This window comes from Podarcis raffonei, chromosome 5 (assembly GCF_027172205.1).
Source record: "Podarcis raffonei isolate rPodRaf1 chromosome 5, rPodRaf1.pri, whole genome shotgun sequence".
Taxonomy (NCBI): Eukaryota; Metazoa; Chordata; class Lepidosauria; order Squamata; family Lacertidae; genus Podarcis; species Podarcis raffonei.
Genome location: NC_070606.1, coordinates 31457061 through 31477492, shown reverse-complemented (window position 1 = coordinate 31477492; position 20432 = coordinate 31457061). Strand labels below are relative to the sequence as shown.

Here is a 20432-nt window from a genome sequence, read left to right as displayed (position 1 = left end):
TAATTCAGGTGAGGCTGACAAGTCTGGGTTGCAGGGATGGTGGCAGCCTGTGGTAGAATTCAGGGCTCCAACCTTGGGGGCAGGGGCGGTCTGTTTCCTTCTGGAGCCTACGTGCCAGAAATGAAACACTTTCTGTCAAATGTGAAAGCATACATCAATATAACCTAATATCCATCAAGTCTATCAGCATTCCAACAGCCTATTTCATTGGAAATTGAAAATTCACCACACGTTAAGTGTCTGGAAATAAATCACCACAGAGGTGTAGGGTGTATAACCTCAAGAATTCCGGCAAACCTAAAGATGACGCTACATCCAACCCTTTCAGAAGAAGTTTAACAAATAGCAGTGAAAATGTTCTGTTCTCATGGGCATTTGATGCAATAGCCCAAGGGCTATAGCTAGGAGAGCTGTGTTTGTCTCACCACCTCCACTGGCCAATTCAGAACCTCCTGGCCTCGGTTCTGCATCTAGAAATAGCAAGGGACCTTCCTTCACAGAGATGCCGTGTCCCCACTCCCGAGCCTAGATCTAAGGCTTGTGCAAATGATCGTGTATAACAGCCAAAGGCCTGTTACGCAATGCACATGTAGTGCTTTGAACGCTTGAAGGCGCTGTGTCGATGATGCTACCCATCTGAATCCAGCCAGATCAATGAGACATGCAGATGCACCAACATCTGCCGTGCATGTGCAAGACAGCTCCTGTGCACAAATCTCACTTTGCACTCAGACAAAAGCTTGCAAGACAGGAAGCTTGCACACACATCTCTGGGAGTAAAGCCACATTGAACCTAATGGAATTTACTTCTAAGCAGATATACACAGATATACACTGTAAAGCACAATGCAGGTTAGGGCTCCACTCCTGTGTACAAGGAACTTTTGAGCTCAGTAGAGCTACCTTCTGAGTACACTTAGGAAGCTGCCTGGATCAGACCATTTGTCCATCTAGATCCAGGTCCTCGTAGATACCCATGTCACTGGAAACGGGCTTTTTCTAAGAAATGACATTTTAATGCAAACAATGTCATGTGGACACTGCAAAAAATAATTTGTGTGCATGTAGAGTACTGACCCCACAGTAAACCGGCCACCTAGGATTACCCTAAGAAAGATCTATAGCACACGTTGCCTGGGAAGAATGGTAAAACAGTGGCCTCTAATGTCCAATGGGGAGAATGCCAGGTTCACACAACAAGTATGTGCAGAATGAACTAGGGAGCAGCTGGCTTACTGCCTGCTCAGTATTTCAAAGTATGATTTCTTATTTAGTAATCTTAATAATAAATGTGGAGCAGGCGACCCAAGGCTATCAGGGCCTGACTGCAGGATAGAAATACAGGGTAGTAATCAATTATATTCTACCCCAAGTAGACTCACTGGAAATAATGGACATTGCTAAGGTTCATTAATTTCAGTGAGTCTACTCTTGAGCAAAACTTTATTCACTGCCACCCACATTAAACAAGAAACATGAATTTGAAGTACAATCATGCTTTTACATCATAAATTCAAAGTGCACATGACTCCCCCCCCCCAAGAATCTTGTGAACTATAGTTTAAGGGTGCTGGGAACTGTAGCTCATTGTAAACTGCTTTGAAGTTTTGTTAAAGGCAAGCAGTATACAGATCTTATGAAATGAATAGACCTAAAGACAAATCCAAGATATTGCTTCCTTCAGACAAAATTACAAGGTAGATTGTATATGAAGGTTCTGAGAAAAAGTCCTTTAGTTGCTGGGAAGGTTTGTGGTATGTAACAAGTTTTTTAAAGCCAGCAGGTTCTTGGAATACCACAGCCGTCTCCTTGCTGCGGTGGGGACGTGAAGGAAAGGTACATTCTGTTGTGAAATGTTGACAGGAAGAGAACTTTTCTTAGAAGTTGCTGGTCTTCCTAGGATGTAGTAAGGCAAATAAATAAAACGAAGGCTCCCCCCCCCCCCAGACTTGGAAAGAAATGGAGACAGGACAGCTTTCGGATGAATCAAAATATCTCTCATGTACATAAAAGGTCTCTTTCTCTTGGAAGCCCAGGTCGGTGTCCAGCCCAGCCAAAAGGGAAGCTCTAATGTGTGGTGAACTACAGGCCCAACAGACTCTGAGGAAACCCACAACCTGTGTACTTTTCAGTGCCCTCTTTTTAGCCAAAGGCCTTGGCTGCTTATTTTGGATGCCGTTGCCCCTCCTATATCTCCTGGATTGGGCTGTTCCAAGAGGTGTTATTAACCTTCCATGCAGCTGCTCAGAAAGGATGATTGGGGCCTTTCTTTTAGTCAGAGGGGGATCATTAACCTCTTTCCAAGAAGGCTGTAGAGGTGCTGGGTGAACCCACACTCAAGTCCCTTTCATGTTTTTCAGCTGAGGAACTGCTCCCAGAGACCGATCATATAGCGCCAGCACCCACTGTGCACCTGTTTCTTCTCTCACTGATCAATTGATGAGCCGCTTTGCACATTCAAAAAATCAGGGAATGGCAAACCTCATGGACAGCTGAATCCATGTTTCCCCAAATCCTAGTCCAACACACCAACCACTAGGCCAGGGGTCAGCAAACTTTTTCAGCAGGGGGCTGGTCCACTGTCCCTCAGACCCTGTGGGGGGCTGGACTATATTTGGGGTGGGGGGGGAGAAGAATGAATTCCTGTGCCCCACAAATAACCCAGAGATACCTTTTAAATAAAAGCACACATTCTACTCATGTAAAAGCACCAGGCAGGCCCCACAAATAACCCAGAAATGCATCTTAAATAAAAGGACACATTCTACTTTAAAAACACGTTGATTCCCGGACTGTCCGTGGGCTGGGTTTAGAAGGCGATTGAGCCGGATCCGGCCCCCAGGCCTTAGTTTGCCTACCCATGCACTACGCCATGTTGGAAGGACACTGCTAACAAAGAGAGAGAGCCAGTGTGGTCTAGTGATTAGAGTGTTGGACTAGGACCTGAGAGATCAGGGTTCAAATCACTGCTTGGCCATGAAGCTCACTGGGTGACTTTGGGCCAATCACTGCCTCTCAGTCTAACCTACCTAACAGGGTTGTTGTGGGGATTAAATGAGGAGGGGTGAGAGCAGGGTATGCCACCTTGAGTACTCTACAGCCACCTTGACTCTCCAACAGTTTGACTTGAAGGCTCATTCTTCCATTGTTTCCCGAGACAGACAAATGCCAATGACAACAACAAATGCAATAAATCAATACAATAGTGTAACTGCTAATGTCATTAGATGCGGAACATCCAGGGACATCATTTAGGGCAGCCCCCTCTGCATTTTGGACCCCACTGACTTTGTTCCTCAGCAAGTTCTGTATCTCTGAATATCTCTGTGTATTGCAGGTGCAAATGGTACTGAAAACACAATTTTGTGTAAGACCCCTGATAACATCATAGGCACAAATCATTAATTTTTGATAAAAAGGATGTCTAGAGGGGTGCTGGAATGCAACAGATTTCTCTTGAGTTGCATCTGCTTTTGATGCAGGTGGTCCCTGCTTCAATCCCTGAAATCTCTGCCAGAAAATCAGTGTGTCCTGATTCCTCGTTTTCCTTCTCCCCAAATGCTCTGTCATTCGCAACCTGTGTGGGCCCTGCTGGGTTTGCCATGCAGAGGACTCTTCTTATTTCACTTGGCTGGGGTCAAAAGGATGTTCCAGGTATCCTCTACCCAAATAATAAAACAGTCGTCAATATTAAAGTAAGATAGGTCACTGTGTGTGTTTTTAAGACAGCTTGTCGTGGTCTATAAGACGTTCTTTCATTCAGATTATTTAATCTTTCCCCTCCCTCCGCCAGACCACAGCCTCAAAAAGATGAGTCAGATGAGAGAATGAGCATGAAGTCTGAACATACACATTATCTCAGTAAATATACTTCTTCCCAAGTGCCAACCCAATACATTTTGCAGTTTGAAGTCGTGCCCAATTGGTGCCCCTCACAAGCTAGATCCAACCCTTTAGAAGAGATGTTGCCAACATGGCACCCATGCAAGGTATCAATAACTCACAGAGCACAGCAGTTTGCTTTTGCTACTCCTTTCCTGCTTGCAGCGGCTAGCCATTTCCTACTTGGAGCAGCCTCCCTTAAATATGACCACTTTTCACTGAATGCCGGGATAGGATGCCTACCCTGCCTTCTGTTCTGAACAGAGCAGAAGGCAAAGGGCTTCTCATTGTGGGTGAGCATGGCAGTAGCTGACCTAAGTGCCTTTCCCCTGCTAATTGGAAGGCACGCCTGCACCATATTATGGTCCTCTCTCTCTTTCAGCTTTTAGATATGGCAGCCACTGTGTGTTGTGCCATGCCCTCCCACAGCAGCTGTTTGGGGATTTGGTGTCCAGGCAGTGTACCGAAACTCCAAATGTGCCCACTGGCCCAAGGAGGTTGGCGACTCCTACTTAAAAACAACACACTGCATTATTTAAACACCAGCTGCTGCCTTCATCTATACACACACAACCACAACTCGTGGTGCTGCCTAAAGGGGGATGCAAGGCAGGGCCAGCCCTGTTGCTCCCAAACCCACATTTGCTGTCATAATTATTTTTTTATTATTTATTTAAATTTGTATACTGCCCTTCACCCGAAGATCCCAGTGCAGTTCACAACAGAAAATTACAAAATGAGAAATACAAAATACGTAATAAAATATAAAAACAAATCAATAACCCTCCTCCCACAAACACATTTTAAAAGCCGTAAAATGTATTTGCTATTATTTATTAAGGGACACGGGTGGCGCTGTGGTCTAAACCACAGAGCCACCCACATCCCTATGGACAGGATAGACAGGCACAAAACTACTCCCATGCCTACTAATTCTTCCAGCAAAAGCACCATAGCTCATGGCAGAGGTTATGATCAGTGGTAAAGCAGAAACTCCAAGGTTCAATCACCAGCATCTCCAACTCCCGCTAGAAATGTCCCCTTTGAAACCTTGGAGAGCGATGGTTTGCAGACCCAGCCACCTAGCAAGTGGGCCTCAGGGCAGCTGTCAGCATTGGTAGGCCTCGCCAGTTCTGAGCTCCTGGCAGCTGCTTGCCAGGCCTGGGTACTGTTCAAGTTATGGCTGGTTCCTCACTTGGAATCCTACTTGAAAACACCTACATGAACTCCTTTTGTATGCTTTTCTGGAACCTAACCCAAGCCATTTCCCTTCCTTTCTGTTTGCTTGCAAAGATGAGTTCGTTCTTGTCAGATTGCTGGCCTCGTTCACATTACACATACAATTAACAGATGTCCACAGCCGATAAAACAAAGACAAACTGGTCTAGGTGTGAATCCACTGGCTGGTGTTCTTTGATCAACCACAGGGACATTAGCAATGGGAGGGAAAGCTATAAATGAAGGGCTGTTTTTAAATCCTGCTCTGAAGAGTGATGGGTTGTGTAAGTAGTCAGGCATGGATTTCTTTCTTTACTTCAGGCTTCTCTCCCCCATTCTCTTTTCAATGTGATCTTCCCAACAGGAAAGTCAAATTCTAAGGGGCCTGAGTTGGAAATAAATGACTAACCTCTGGTCACTTTTTACTTCATGAGACCAGCTCTTGATACAGTGGTACCTCGGGTTACATATGCTTCAGGTTACAGACTCTGCTAACCCAGAAATAGTACCTCGGGTTAAGAACTTTGCTTCAGAATGAGAACAGAAATTGTGCTCCGGCCGCGCGGCAGCAGCGGGAGGCCCCATTAGCTAAAGTGGTGCTTCAGGTTAAGAACAGTTTCAGGTTAAGAAGAGACCTCCGGAACGAATGAAGTACTTAACCCGAGGTACCACTGTACATCCAAATGCATCTCAGGTCCTACCCCTGATTTTGCACTACATACCCAGCCAGTCAGTTTCTCCACCCTTCAACATAGTTTGTGCTCCTCAGCTTGGAGTACGGCTTTCAGCTTACCCTAAATCACCCTCCCCAGCTGCCAACACCATACAGGAGCCTGGCCTGAGGGCAGGGAACTGAGGCCACGGCCACAAAACCAGCAGAAGGCACCACTTTCAAGCTGCCTCACGTTTTTTAGGGAACAGTGAACTTGCTTTCAACTGCAGATAACTTTCACACAGATGTGTTTGCTTGTTTTATTATCTCTGAGGCTGCTGTTGTTTCTGTCTCTTAGTGTGTGGGTTATCTATTGTTGCGCTTTGCCGTTGGACACCATGAAAAGCTGTTTCTAAATTTAATAGCAGACAGTAATTCTTGCAAAAAAACACACCCAAAAATGTAAATCACAGCCTCATGTAAGAGTGAAACTAATGTCAAAATGGAAACAGATCTTATTTATGATTACATTTAGATCCCTCTTCCCTCCAAAGAGCTCAAGATGGCAAACATGGTTCTCTCTCTCTTGCCCCATTTTATCTTCACAACAATCCTGTGAGGTGGGTTAGGCTGAGAGGCAGTGGCTGGCCCAAGGTCACCCAAAGACTTCACGACACAGTAAGGATTTGAATCCTGGCCTCCCACGTCTTGTCCAACACTTGAACTACTACACCACACTAGTTTAGGACATTTTGCTGAAGGGAAGGCAATGCTTTCACTGTTTTGTCCTAATGCACAAACAATACATTCTTGCTCTTATGTGAATTGATCATGTGTGCATGTTCTCCTTTCCTTTATTTTTGACATGCTGAGGTTCCGTTGCTGATAACTGGGGGAGCAGTTGAACGAGAGAGTTGTACTCGATATAACAACTGGGCAATTCAGGAACTTCTGAACGCATTTTGCTGTGACTCAGATACGGGAGACTCCAATCATTTTTAGCTCCTTCCTCCTTCTCAAGGCTAAATACTTATCTTTTAAATAGTCCATAGAACGAAAACAAACAGAGCTCTGAAGCATACTGGCTGTTGACTGAGGGTGCCTGTTTGCAGGCTGCAGTGGGAAAATAACGTCAAAACAAGCAGGTATGCAAAAATATTTGTAAAGCCTGGAAAGAAAAACACCTGTAGTGAGCCCAGCGGGTGGGGGCAGGGAGGGGGAGAAGGTCTCATTTGACCACAGTGACTTCTGTATTCCAAGTTACTTTCCACTTGCTGCTAGTTTGTTCCTTTACACTTCCCCTTTATTCACAAAACTCTCTTTTAGTTCAGCTGTTTTGTTTGGGCTCAGTTTTTTTATATTGGCCAAGCATCCCTGTTGATTCGGGTCCAGAGCTGAAATTTCATTGGCTTTTAAAATTTGTTGTGCGGGGGGGGGGGACAGGATCTCATCTTCGCCAAGTGTTTGAAGGGGATCTTGGGGAGTGTTCTTTAAATATAGGTGTGTGTCAAATTTTATGCACAATAAACGAGTTCCTGGATGCAATCCTATGCACACTGACTTGGGACAATAAATCCAGCTGCAATGAAGGACTTCCAAGGATAGAACCAGCCTTGTGTCTTTCATGCCTTTTTGTCTTATGCTGCTCAGCTATAGGCAGGCAAATGCTGTGAAGGAGCGAAAATGCAAAATATAGAAAATGCACTATTATAATTTTAGCCTACCTGCATATTAAAGTTATCCAGGACACTGGCCAGGTTTGCGCCCTGGAGAGGTCACTTCAGGCACTGTGATTCTCCAGTGGTTTGATTTTACCCCTGGAGGCGCACTCCATTACATTGGTACCTCAGGTTACATATGCTTCAGGTTACATACGCTTCAGGTTACAGACTCCGCTAACCCAGAAATAGTACCTCGGGTTAAGAACTTTGCTTCAGGATGAGAACAGAAATCGGGCTCCGGCAACGCGGCAGCAGCAGGAGGCCCCATTCGCTAAAGTGGTGCTTCAGGTTAAGAACAGTTTCAAGTTAAGAATGGACCTCCGGAACGAATTAAGTACTTAACCCGAGGTACCACGGTATCTCCCAAGACAGATGGATGCCAACAACATCTAGGAGGAATTTATTTTAGTAAAAATGTGCTTCCATTCCTTGTTGCATTTGCAAACCCCCTCAACTACTGAACTGCCAAAGAGTTGCTCAATCATTACCCCAACCAGTTGCTAAGGATGTGAATTCTGGTTTCCTGGACTTGTCAGGTTCTGATGGTTTTGCTTCCACTCAAAAAAGGGGTTTCTGTTTTGCAGATCAATTTAGTCACTTACACCTCCTAGTGGCCATAATCTGACAGATTTTCTCTGGCAACCTGAATGGATGCTCCTTTATCTAGAAGTGTAGGCAGATGCACACTATATATTTAAAGCACATTGCCCCCCGCCCCAAAGAATCCTGGGAACAGTTGTCGTGGCCCCCAACTACAGTTCCTTAACAAACCATGGATCCCAAGATTCTTTGGGGAATGTGGCTTATGTATGGTGTAGACCTACTCTCATCAGCCCACTAATTCAATGAAGCTTTGTTGTTGTTGTTGTTTAGTCCTGTCCGACTTTTCGTGACCCCATGGACCAGAGCATGCCAGGCACGCCTGTATTCCACTGCCTCCCGCAATTTGGTCAAACTCATGTTGGTAGCTTCGAGAACACTGTCCAACCATCTCGTCCTCTGTCGTCCCCTTCTCCTTGTGTTCTCAATCTTTCCCAACATCAGGGTCTTTTCCAGGGAGTCTTCCTCTTCTCATGAGGTGGCCAAAGTATTGGAGCCTCAACTTCAGGATTTGTCCTTCCAGTGAGCACCCAGGGCTGATTTCCTTAAGAATGAATAGGTTTGATCTTCTTGCAGTCCATGGGACTCTCAAAGAGTCTCCTCCAACACCATAATTCAAAAGCATCAATTCTTCGGTGATCAGCCTTCTTTATGGTCCAGCTCTCACTTCCATACATCACTACTGGGAAAACCATGGCTTTAACTATACGGACCTTTGTTGGCAAGGTGATGTCTCTGCTTTTTAAGATGCTGTCTAGCTTTGTCATTGCTTTCCTCCCAAGAAGCAGGCGTCTTTTAATTTCGTGGCTGCTGTCACCATCTGCAGTGATCATGGAGCCCAAGAAAGTAAAATCTCTCACTGCCTCCATTTCTTCCCCTTCTATTTGCCAGGTAGTGATGGGACCAGTGGCCATGATCTTTTTTTTTTTTTTTTTGATGTTGAGCTTCAGACCATATTTTGCGCTCTCCTCTTTCACCCTCATTAAGAGGTTCTTTAATTCCTTCTCACTTTCTGCCATCTAAGTTGTGTTATCTGCATATCTGAGGTTGTTGATATTTCTTCTGGCTTGGGATTCATCCAGTCCAGCCTTTCGCATGATGAATTCTGCATATACGTTAAATAAGCAGGGAGACAATATACAAGCTTGTTGTACTCCTTTCCCAATTTTGAACTCACCAAGAAGTTCAGCCTTATTTAACTAAAATGTGTATATCTTGCCTTTCATCACAAGATCTGAGGGTGGGGACCAATTAAATTAAATGAAAACAACACATCCTTTAAGCAAGCATAAGGACTGATAAAAATGATTGACATTATCGCATACAGTGATCTGTATTTTTAATATTGACACAGCCTCCCTTTCTCTTCCCCTTCTGCAAAGCAGAGCACGTCCTCAGTTAACACTAGAGTCAATTATCCTTCAGAGAGGACTTGAATAATACTTGATATATATTTTAATGATGAAGCGGAGAGGAAGAATCTCATCACAAATTCAGAAAACCAACGTTTTATTGGTAAGTTGGAGTGGCACAAACGTAGTACTACTTATAGCCAGCCATTTCAGAGGATTTGCAGAACTGTGCACACCTAGGCTATGTACTAAACTCCGGGTCCTGATTCTATCTAGCCCAACATAAAAGCCAGAGCACCAGCATATAAAATACGGTGTTGCGCCTTTGATCTGCCTACTTTTAACATTATGGCATCACAGAACTTCCCTGAAGAGGATGAGGGATGCAACGCCGCTTATGCAACATGTTTCCCAGTAATGCAATGTCATCTGCTTATATAAAAATATGGGTGGTCAAATGTGGGTGGCCAAAATTTATACAGATCAGCACTGCTCATAAGTTAAAGAAGCAAAGACACTATTCAATCTCATTATATGTGACTGATGTACAAAGCAATCCGAGACACGCCTGTTCAGAAGCAAGTCCCAATGAATTAAAACAAGGCTTATTCTCAGAAAAGTGGGTATAGGACCACAGCCCCTTGTGCATCCAGAAAAAGCAAATGGTAGAGTCATTTCTGGACTGGAATATGTACTTCTTTAGACTATAAGCAAGGAGGGCTTCAGGTGTCTGGTGTGTTTCCGCATGTAAAAGCTCTCTTCACACAGAAAGCTAGCATGTCAAGGAGAAAGGTTGAGTGTTGGAAATTTTTCACCTGTTACACGAGTTTCACCCTGGGACTTGGAAATAGAGTCCAGGGCATGGCTCACAGGTAGAGCTACTTCAATAAATTGGTTGCAGTGTGGAAAACAGTGTTTGTGTGCAGTATTTTACTTGCTGCAGATGGCACAGGTCATTCAGTGTATGGGGAGGGACAGTCTCAGCTTCGTATATGTCTCCAGTTACAACAGCCTAGTTTTCTCCCATGTAAGCCTGGCTCCCATTGCTTTCTACTTGTATTTCATTTAATTAAATAAATTTATATATCACCGCTCAGTAAATATTTCCAAGGCATCTCGCTGACACAAAACTACGGTATATATTAAAAAACAAAAACGACAATAAACAAAAGGACAGAATTAAAAATGAAAACACCACAGCAGCATAAACCTTCCTATCGAGGCTTGGGAAAATTAATTCATTTCAATTAACTTCCCAGTTACTCCATGATTCTACCATTCAAATACAGAATATAATTGCTGACTCTCTGGTTTCAAGAATAGCCTGACATACGAAAATGACACAAAGCAAGCAAGCTTGCCCAATCACTCATCATTTTTCCTTATATGAGGAAAAATGTCACCTGCTAAAGTTCCGCATATCAAGCTGCTATTAAAAGCACAGTAACAAGGGTGGTAAAAAGATGGCAACCCCAGGGCTGAAACTTGTAACAGGAGAGGGAGCACGAATTTTGATCTTCTTTTAAGTTTCTAGTCCTTAAGTACGTGAAGACAGACTTGGAAGTGGGTGGGCAACGTCCAGTTTCTTCATTGTACTTATTAACTGGGTTTGGGGTTTTTTTCTGAAAAGTATCTCAAAGCAACTTGCACACACAAAAATTGCACATAGGTTAAACCCAACCAAAAACTGAAACTGAGTCAACATAGGTATAAACAGCACATTCATCTTTATAAAATGGCAGAACTAACACCCCAATCCACTGAAGGAGGCCACAAATTAATTAAATATCCAAAGGCATGACAGAAAAGAAATGTTTTTACCTGGTGCCTAAAGTGAAGGTGCCAGAGGTTTTTAACTGCAGTCCTATATACTTTTACCTCAGAGAAAGCCCCAGCTTGTGTTCACAGTGGGGCCTAAAGGTAAAGGTAAAGGAACCCCTGACCATTAGGTCCAGTCGTGGCTGACTCTGGGGTTGCGGCGCTCATCTCGCTTTACTGGCCGAGGGAGCCGGCGTACAGCTTCCGGGTCATGTGACCAACATGACTAAGCCGCTTCTGGCGAACCAGAGCAGCGCACAGAAACGCCGTTTACCTTCCCGCCAGAGCAGTACCTATTTATCTACTTGCACTTTGACGTGCTTTCGAACTGCTAGGTTGGCAGGAGCAGGGACCGAATGGGAGCTCACCCCATCCCGGGGATACTTCAGAGCAAACAAACATAAGGTTGCACCATTAAGTCTCAAAAGCCGCCATATTAAGAGCCAAGCACATGTCCTAGCAATCAGGGGACACAAGCTGTCCCCACATAACTCTGGGCCACCTCTTGAGTTGCAAACTCAGAATAGGTTATCCAACAGCAGCAAATATATTCGCATGCATATAACCGGCTGTCCCCAATACAGAATTCATGCTGTCTATCTTTCCACATGGCAAGCTCACAGATACAGCGCGGTTAGCAGTTAACTCCAGAAGGAGATGCTCCCAATAAAAGCCATCGAAACGACTGCCGTTCATAAACCCGCGAGCGAAAACAGCGGGAACATGTTTGTGCGCAGAGTTGGGAGCGAGTCCCGTTGGAATTTACCGCTGCTCCAAATAATGCCGGGAGACCGTACTGTGTAACATGCCGCTTCAGCCTAACATGCCGCGCTTCCTTGGGAGTAAGTCCCAATGGACTTCAGGCGGCTCCCCGAGGAAGCACGTGGAGCAGGACCGGTTATGAAACAAGATCGCCGACAGTCCCGGCGCCTCGCTAGGGGGCAGAAAGATGGGGAAGGCGGCCGTGCACCACGGCGCTCTCCTTAAACGTCTTCCGGGATATCTGGAGTGACGCCCGGTTCCTCAGTCATTGCCCAGCAGATAGCAATCGAAAGCGGACCAGTGATTCAGGCTACTTACTTGCTACCACCCCCCTCCGCCCCCTGGAAATAAATAGGGCGGAAGCGGCAGCGTTTTCCTGCTCGCTCGCAGACTTTCCATTTTGCAGGTAAGTGGAAATGCGGAAAGCTTCCAGAGATTTCCCTTTGTGGGGCGGAAATGATAATAATAAATGGAAATTATGATAATGATTGTTTTTGCGAGAGGCCTGTCTTGGACCGAGGCAGTGTTTATGAGTATTTTGGAAGGGGGCATTTCGTTGCTCCGTTAGCAACGGAGGATAGTGGCCGATATGATTCTCAGCTTTTTAGCAGCATGCCGCAGTTCCATTAAAGCAAACAAACAAAAACAAGGCAGCTTTCCATAATAATAATAACAACAGTTTTAAGGAAGAAGGCACCAAGCATTTCCGTTAGTTGCCTACCTTATGAGCTTGGCAGCAAGTGAGTCGTTTTCAGCAAACGGCCGAAAGTTTGCATAAGAGGCGCTCGCTGAATCCCGGTGGGAATCGGCTGATGACGCCGGAGGCTGTTCCCTGCAGTTATCAAACGAGCCTCAGCAGCTCCGGGGACAGCCGGCGACGCGCCTCCTGCGGATGATCCCGGGAACTGAACCGGTGTATTAGGGATCAGGCGGTCCTGAGACTTTCTAATGGTTTCTGGATCCCATGCTTTATGAAGTATCCACAGCACAGCGTGTACCAGTAAGTAATCTAATTAGAATTAGCAAAATTAGGGTTAGTAAAATTAGTAAAAACTAATCGGTGCAATTAGTACGTAGATCTCTGTTCCTCAGCTGAACTCTTCACAGCATTTCCCCCTCTTTTCTCATTTTCTTTAGTTGCCTTGGCTGAAGACCTTTTGCTCTCTTTGCGATGGGCGGCCAAATCTCTGTGGACAAGTCGGTGCAGGTGGTGATAGTCGGGGGCGGCTTCGGCGGGATTGAAGCTGCCCGCAAGCTCAAGTGTTGGGGAGTCCCCTTCGTTCTGGTGGACATGAGGGACGCTTTCCACCACAATGTCGCTGCTCTCCGGGCTGCCGTACAGAGCGGTGAGCTTCTTCTTCTGGGGGCAGAAGCATATGTGCTTCTTTCTCTAAGATATGGGCAGTTTGTATAAGGGAGATAAGCGGTCAAACCAATTGCATAGATAGGGGCTTATACCATAGAGCTGTGTTGCTTACTCAGGCCTTAGAAATCACAATTGGTAGAGAGGGCTCTGTGTGATGTCATTTCCCGTTCTCCTGGAGAGGAAGGAGCATATAGTACTTCCTGTTCCCCTCTTCCTTCAACCAGCCATGGGGGCAGATGTGCCCTTTGCTTGCTCCAGCTCAGACAGATGCCTGAAGCTGGTTACACTGTAAATATGCCTATTTCCTCTGCATACATATTTTATATTGTTGCCACTGCTATGAACCAATGCAAGATGATCAGTAAGTCAGTCATATTTTTAAACTTAGCTCCCAAGTTGTAGCCTGATTCATTGTTAAGTGGAGCAAGGAAAGGAGAGCCCGCTTCCTTCAAAGCTGGACTTGCTCAAAGCAAAGTTTTATAGCTTAACGCTTATGTTTTATAAATTTTGCTGCCAAGGATGGGATTTTGAAACTCTGTTCAACCCACACACGTGGGTGCCTGGAGGGATAAATTGCAATTAATATATCCTCTCCTACCCATTAAAACCCAGCCCACAAACCGCTCCAGTGTGCTATGAGAATATTTGTAGGTAGGATGGGAGCTCTTGGATCTATGTTCAGAAATTAAGTACTGAGCCTGATAATCAAACACCTCTTTCCAGGTGGCAAAACCAGGCTGAATCCTGCACATAACAGCAACTGCAGCCTCATTCTTTTCCCTACACTTGTTTCTCTCCCTGCCCTTGTCCCCAACAACTTGATGGGTCCTTTCCTGTCAGGGCCATATGCTGGGAAACTACTTTTTTTCTTTTAAATGCCCTGTAAATCTTTAGGCAAATTTTGCTGCTGCGTAAATTGCTAAGCTGAAAAGTTTCCAGGTAGCACCCTGTGATTCTTCCACTCCAAGTACTTGACATTCCTTCATTTTTGCAGTTCCAGATGGGAGTGATAATGAGGTTTAGTGCACCCACAGTGACAATATTGGTTTGAGGAGAGAAGTTATATGGGCCTGCTCTAGCAAGAAAATGTTTCAAAATTACACCAGTTCAGGACACTGGGTTGAAATTCTGTGATTTAGCAACTTGAGAAGCCTGAGGGCACCTGAGCAATACCCTGATCCTTTCTCTTCTGTTCCATTTCTGTGTTGTTGATCTGAAGGACTGGTTGTATTTTCTTTGCTTTTAGAAATTGGTAGTTGTACAGTGATTTATGCCACTTTTTTACACTGTATACTGCTCTGAATACATTGGTAGAAGAATCAGACAGAAAAAAATATAGGTATATTCATACAGCAAAGTTTTGGGAGCCTTAATGTTTGTGGGGCAGAATTATGACTGAGGCCTAGTCTACACATGCAGCAGAATGAGGTGGTTAAGGCCTGTGGTGGTATAAAGGACCCTAATTTATTATTAAGTTTTCTCTTTTTGTGTTGCCTTTTGTAAAAAGTTCACTATACCTAGAAACTGGAGCAGATCCACGCCTTACATTTAAAACACACCCAACAAAAACCTCCAAGGAAGGCGAGTCCACAACCTCCCAAGGAAGGCCGTTCCATTGTCGAACAGCTTGCACTGTCAGAAAATTCTTCCTGATGTTTAGCCAGAATCTTCTTTCTTGTAACTTGAATCCATTGGTTTGGGTCCTGCCCTCCAGAGCAGGAGAAAACAAGCTTGCTCCATCCTCCATGTGACAGCTCTTTAGATATTTGGAGATAGCTATCATACCTCTTGTCAGTCTCTTTTCCATGAATACAGCTGGGTGTGGTTTAAACACATGGTGTGGACCTGCAGGTAGGTTGGACTGAAGTGTTTTTATTTCTGTTATAGGTTGCTATTTTAACTTGCAGGGGTTTTTTTTTGGGGGGGGTGTACACTCTGAATGTAACATGCACCCCCGGCGGTCTACTCCTATTACTTTGGGCTTCTACCTTCTCATCCTGCCACACACATAGACTAGGCCACACACGTATTAAATATTTAACTTCTTTGTAGTCTTGCTCTTTAAGTACCATTAATGTCCTGAAAATTCTATACATCATTTTGCAGGATTTGCCAAGAAAACTTTCATCTCCTTCTCCAAGACCTTCGGAGGCAGTTTCCGGCAGGGTCTGGTAATTGGAATTGACTTGGAGAAACGGCACGTCCTGTTGAATGATGGTGAAGTGAGTGCATTGAGGCTAAAATCTGTGGTAGCCTGTAGACATGAATTGCAAGAAGGTCCGACTGACACTCTTTTAACATCTCTTTTTAGCAGCTCTGCTATTCCCACCTGATCCTTGCCACAGGGAGTGATGGGCCTTTCCCAGGAAAATTTGACAAACCCATGGACATGCAGTCTGCTATTCAGACATACGAGGACATGGTTCAAGAGGTGATGTTGCAAATTCCTTTTGGTGGGAAATTGGTCTTTTCACCTTGTGTATGTCTGTGTCTAGGGTCTGTACATGGACCTACCTTGGCTCACTAAAGTGCCACTTAAGGCTGACTTCTAGCAAGATGGCAGTTGGGAAGTCCAAATACTCCCTTTCAATCAGAAACTCAGACATATAAGCTTGGCACCAAATGGCTTCTTAAACCAGGGTTACAGTTGCCAAAATGGAATGCCTAGTTTCCATTTGGCGGCCAGAAGGCTCAAGAGTTGTATTTTTCAAGACAACTTTTGGGTTCCTGAAATTCGCTCTGATGGTGCAGATAAAATATTACAGATATAATTCCACAGGATGCGTTGTTAGCATGTGAAAACAGGCAAGATCCAAGGATCCCCAGGCATGCACATCCAAATGGTGGAGTAGTCGGGCACGATCCTGCTTAAAATTATGAAGACATATTAACATAATATCTAAACTCTCTCGTTTCTCCTGGTTTTGAAAGGTTGAAAAATCTCCCCGCATAGTAATTGTGGGGGGTGGTTCTGCTGGTGTTGAAATGGCTGCGGAGGTTAAGACGAAGTATCCCAACAAAGAGGTAGGAGCCACAAGTGACACTACCGTTCACCATTTTATTCCTCTGGTAATTGAAATTTCCCCAGAATAGACAAGGGTTGCCGTAAGTGTGGACTCTTTAATGTTTGTGTGTGTGATTCTAAATATCTCTATAGTTTTTTACATTTCTTTACCCCTGCCCCCTAACAGATAACTGCAATTCTGTGCATGGTTACTTGGGAACAAGTTCCACTGTGTTCATTGGGACTTGCTTCCAGCTAAGTATGCACAGGATTACAGTTCAAATTATTTTATTTTTAAAAGTGAATGGGTGCTTGGTGTTTTTTCCTCTTCTATTGCTTTGTCTTTAAATGTATGCTCAACGCTACAGGTCTTTTTTTAAGTAGAGAAATTGCAGTTTGGATGAGTTGTTGCCCAGTTCTACTGTTATGTTGAATTGTAATCCAGGGACTCAATTTTCTTTGGCTGTGTAGTGGATTCTAGCTTGCTATGTCTTCTGTAAGCCAAAGCTTTACTTTTGCGGGGGGCGGGGAGTGATCCAGATCTAGTTGCCAGCATAGCAGACAAAAATTTGAAAAGCTGCATGATTTTAGGGGCTCTCAATGGCCACATTTAGGTGTCATGATATACTAGGTAAACTATTTACCATGCATGAAACCAGTTGCACCCACTTAACCATATTCCCTGGCTTAGTGTAGTGTCTGAACCAGGAATTGTGGTTTCTTTTACACCAAGCAAACCATGATAAGCTAAGGTCTACTGATTGTGGTTTGAGAGAAACAAACCCTGATCCCTGATTTGGATGGAACACTAAGCCACCAACTTTTTATTTTATATTCTCCCTAAAAAGGAACGAAGGGGCTCATGCATGGGAACCCATGCTTTACTACGATTTACCACAATGTGAATGCTGCCTCTGTAGTAATCGAAAACCTGGTTAAATTGATATTGCAGACAGGTAATGAGTCTTTGCTGTTAACACCCACAAATTCAACAATGTGGTTTTGTCCCCAGGTCACCCTTATTCACTCAAAAGTTGCACTGGCAGATGCAGAAGTGCTCCCCAGAGTTCGGCAGGAGGTGAAGGAGTCGCTTTTAAAAGAGGGGGTACATCTCTTATTGAGTAGGTACATAGCTCATTTATTGCATGTAATTGTCTCCTAGGAAAGCTGAAAATGATCTTTCCTCTTAAACGTTTCCAGACCGATTAAGGGTTGCTTCAGAACAGTTTCTTTTTGTGCTTTGGTATACATACACTGTGCATCTCAATGAAACTATGCTCATGTAATTTATTTAGCTACTTTTAAAATAATACACAGGAACAATTGGCAAAGAGGATTGAGCCCCTGCTCGTATTTTAGTAGCATAAATGGTTAACATGCATGCACATGTCAAATTAGGACATACAGTGTTTGTATTTTGTACGTTGCTCAAAAAAGTTATTTAGAGTGGTTCATGGGGATTACATACTATGGCAACTTTCATGTAAGTTGGAATACTGTACTCCCATTGGACTTGGAGAGCGTTGCTTCTGAGTAGACAAGCATAAGATTATACAGTACTTCATTCCTATTTTACTTCAGGTTACTTGGTGAGTATATTGTGTATTTATTTTAACTGAAATGTGTTTTTGCTCAGGAGCTGTATACAATGTGAAGTCCTCCCTGGGACCAAGTTCCAACCCAATTTTTATAATTAGAAGTTTCTTTATAACCAGGAGGGTTAGTAACACGTCTTTTTTAAACAAAACCGTATTGGAAGTTTTGAACTGGGCACTTGGTTACTTTTAAGTTATGGTAAATATAAAACAGGGTTGGGGACTGAATGTAGGTTCTCCAGATCTTTTATCTGACCTGTGGGATTCTGCAGGCCATGCCATGTGTCCAGTTTAACATATTCCAGCCTTCCTGAGCACCCTTTCTGAAAAAGTTCCCCCCACCCTTGTTCTAAAATTTAAAGTTAACCAACATCCTTTTGAGGAATAAATACCTTAAAGCACAAGAGGATGGGAGCACGATTGTTGCAGTGGTTCAGTGACATATGGTGTCCTTGTTTTTGTTTTTTGGCTGCTTACAACAGGTCAGAAAGTTGAAAACCTGCAATCGCTGACTTTAAACCAATTCAAAGAGAACATGATAGTGAAGACAGACAAAGGCACAGAGATTCTTACCGACATGGTGATTCTCTGCACTGGGATAAAAGTCAATTCCGCAGCATACAGCGGTGCATTCAGTAAGTTATTTCCCACCCTGACTTCATGTTTAAGATACAGTAACATAGTTCTTCCAGTCCTCATGTCTCAGTTATAATTGGAATTGTAACTTTGTACTTAGTTTCAGAAGGCACCAGGCTAGCGATATTCATTTGTTGGCTATTGTTGATGCCTTTTAAAATGTGACCTTTTATTCATATAGCTGGCCCTACCACGTAGTATCTGCCTCCACTGCTAGTTTTGGGAAGATAATTAAGGCACACATCCTATGCACACATAGCTGGGAGTAAGTCCCACTGAAGTCTTGCTTCTGAGTAGACATGCATAGGGTTGAACTGAGGGATAACATTCTGCATGTATTTTAATCATTTTTAGACCTGGGACTTTGGAAGAAAATATACTAAAATGGGCACTTCTGATATATCTATATTATAAAGATAACGTTGTTTTGTGGCTTGTGGAGAGTTCATGGTTTCCATAAGACCAAGAAAGACAGGTTAAACTGAATTACATAGCTCATGGAACTACATACTGATTTAATTCCATCATCCATCATTAGGTGACAAGCTGGCAAGTAATGGTGCTTTGCAAGTGAATGAGTACCTTCAGGTTAAAGGATATGATAACATTTATGCTATTGGCGATTGTGCTGATGTGAACGAGCCAAAAATGGCATACCATGCTGGGCTCCATGCAGATGTTGCAGTGACAAACATTGTCAACAGCCTGACACAGAAGCCTCTGAAAACCTATACACCAGGTAAGTTTTGTTTTGTGCCTTCATGTCTCTCTTACATGTCTTCGACAAATGTGCATTACAAGGGGTATGACAGGAGCTTCCATAACTGCACCAGAGTTTGACGCTGCTATTTTAGGGGACTTCCTACAATCTCTTGTACTAATGGTTCATTCCATACTTTGTTCGGGTGGAGAAATAATAGTTGCTAATTAAATGTGTGAACAAGGCCTCAATAGCTCTTATGGGTGGGGAATATGGACTTTGCATGAAATGGGTTGCATGGGTTAAATAAATGACTTAAAGTAAATAATATAGCTTTATAAATCTTTGTGTCCCCTTCAGGATCACTCACATTCTTGATCTCACTGGGAAGATGTGATGGAGTGGGCCAAATCAGTGACTACTACGTGGGACATCTCTTAGTGACAGTAGTTAAAAGCAGGGATCTTTTCGTCTCACAAAGCTGGAGAAAGATGGGACAGTGTATGCCATGCTAGATAGAAAGGGGCTTGCAAGAAAAGATGCAGGTACAACAGGACCAGTGCCAAAAAAGAATATACCTTTCAATTAAAGAAGGGTTGGGTAGTTATTACTAATTTTAAAAAGCTTAACTTTTGTCATATATGGTTTGTATATCTTATCCAAGGCTATATTTTATATTGGATCTTGGGATCATTTTTACTATCTGGCTCATAAGCTATAATGGATTCTGAAAGTTCTTGAATTAAAAGAAGTAGCAACCTACAATCTGTTTTGTGCTGTATTCATTGAACTATGTGTGTCTTGTCTGCTTGAGTTTATCTTTTTTTGGTATATTAAGCTTAAACCTACCTCTTTTAAGCAAACAATTTCCCCTAGAATATATTTAGCTGATCCAAGCCCAAAAGGTTTAGGGCAGTTGGTCCATGCAGCTCCCAAAACTGTGTAAGCTATGATGTGGAATAGCTCAAGCTTTAGAACTTATCAGTTCCTAGGACCTCAACACTGCAGTTGTTGTTACTTTACATATTTTTTTGTGTTTGTTTCTTGAACAATACAGTATGATGACCTCAAAAAGTGAAGTTTTTTGTTTTTAAAAATGTATTTACAAGTTGAGTGTTTTCCTTCT

General features: G+C 43.6%; 1 protein-coding gene and 1 long non-coding RNA gene across 4 annotated transcripts in view; one reads left to right on the top strand and one right to left on the bottom strand.

The window, feature by feature from the left end:
- LOC128413937 (uncharacterized) overlaps positions 1-12833 on the bottom strand; it is a 65713-nt gene extending 52880 nt beyond the window's left edge. For both annotated transcript variants that reach the window (XR_008330550.1, XR_008330549.1), the window contains exon 1: positions 12727-12833. This is a non-coding gene — a long non-coding RNA (uncharacterized LOC128413937). The remainder of the gene's footprint in view (positions 1-12726) is intronic.
- A 69-nt stretch (positions 12834-12902) lies between these two features.
- On the top strand, positions 12903-20071 carry AIFM2 (apoptosis inducing factor mitochondria associated 2). 2 transcript variants are annotated; one of them, XM_053388494.1, is made up of 9 exons: positions 12903-13009; positions 13143-13351; positions 15478-15593; positions 15683-15802; positions 16303-16440; positions 17388-17496; positions 18453-18605; positions 19145-19345; positions 19667-20071. In XM_053388494.1, the coding sequence occupies exons 2-9, from the start codon at positions 13177-13179 to the stop codon at positions 19819-19821; spliced, it is 1167 nt and encodes a 388-aa protein (XP_053244469.1). In that variant the 5' UTR covers positions 12903-13009; positions 13143-13176; the 3' UTR covers positions 19822-20071. The 2 variants fall into 2 exon arrangements, with proteins under 2 accessions (XP_053244469.1, XP_053244470.1); XM_053388495.1 differs by lacking the exon at positions 12903-13009 and having other exon boundaries at positions 13177-13351; positions 16303-16395.
- The last annotated feature ends 361 nt before the right edge of the window (positions 20072-20432 follow it).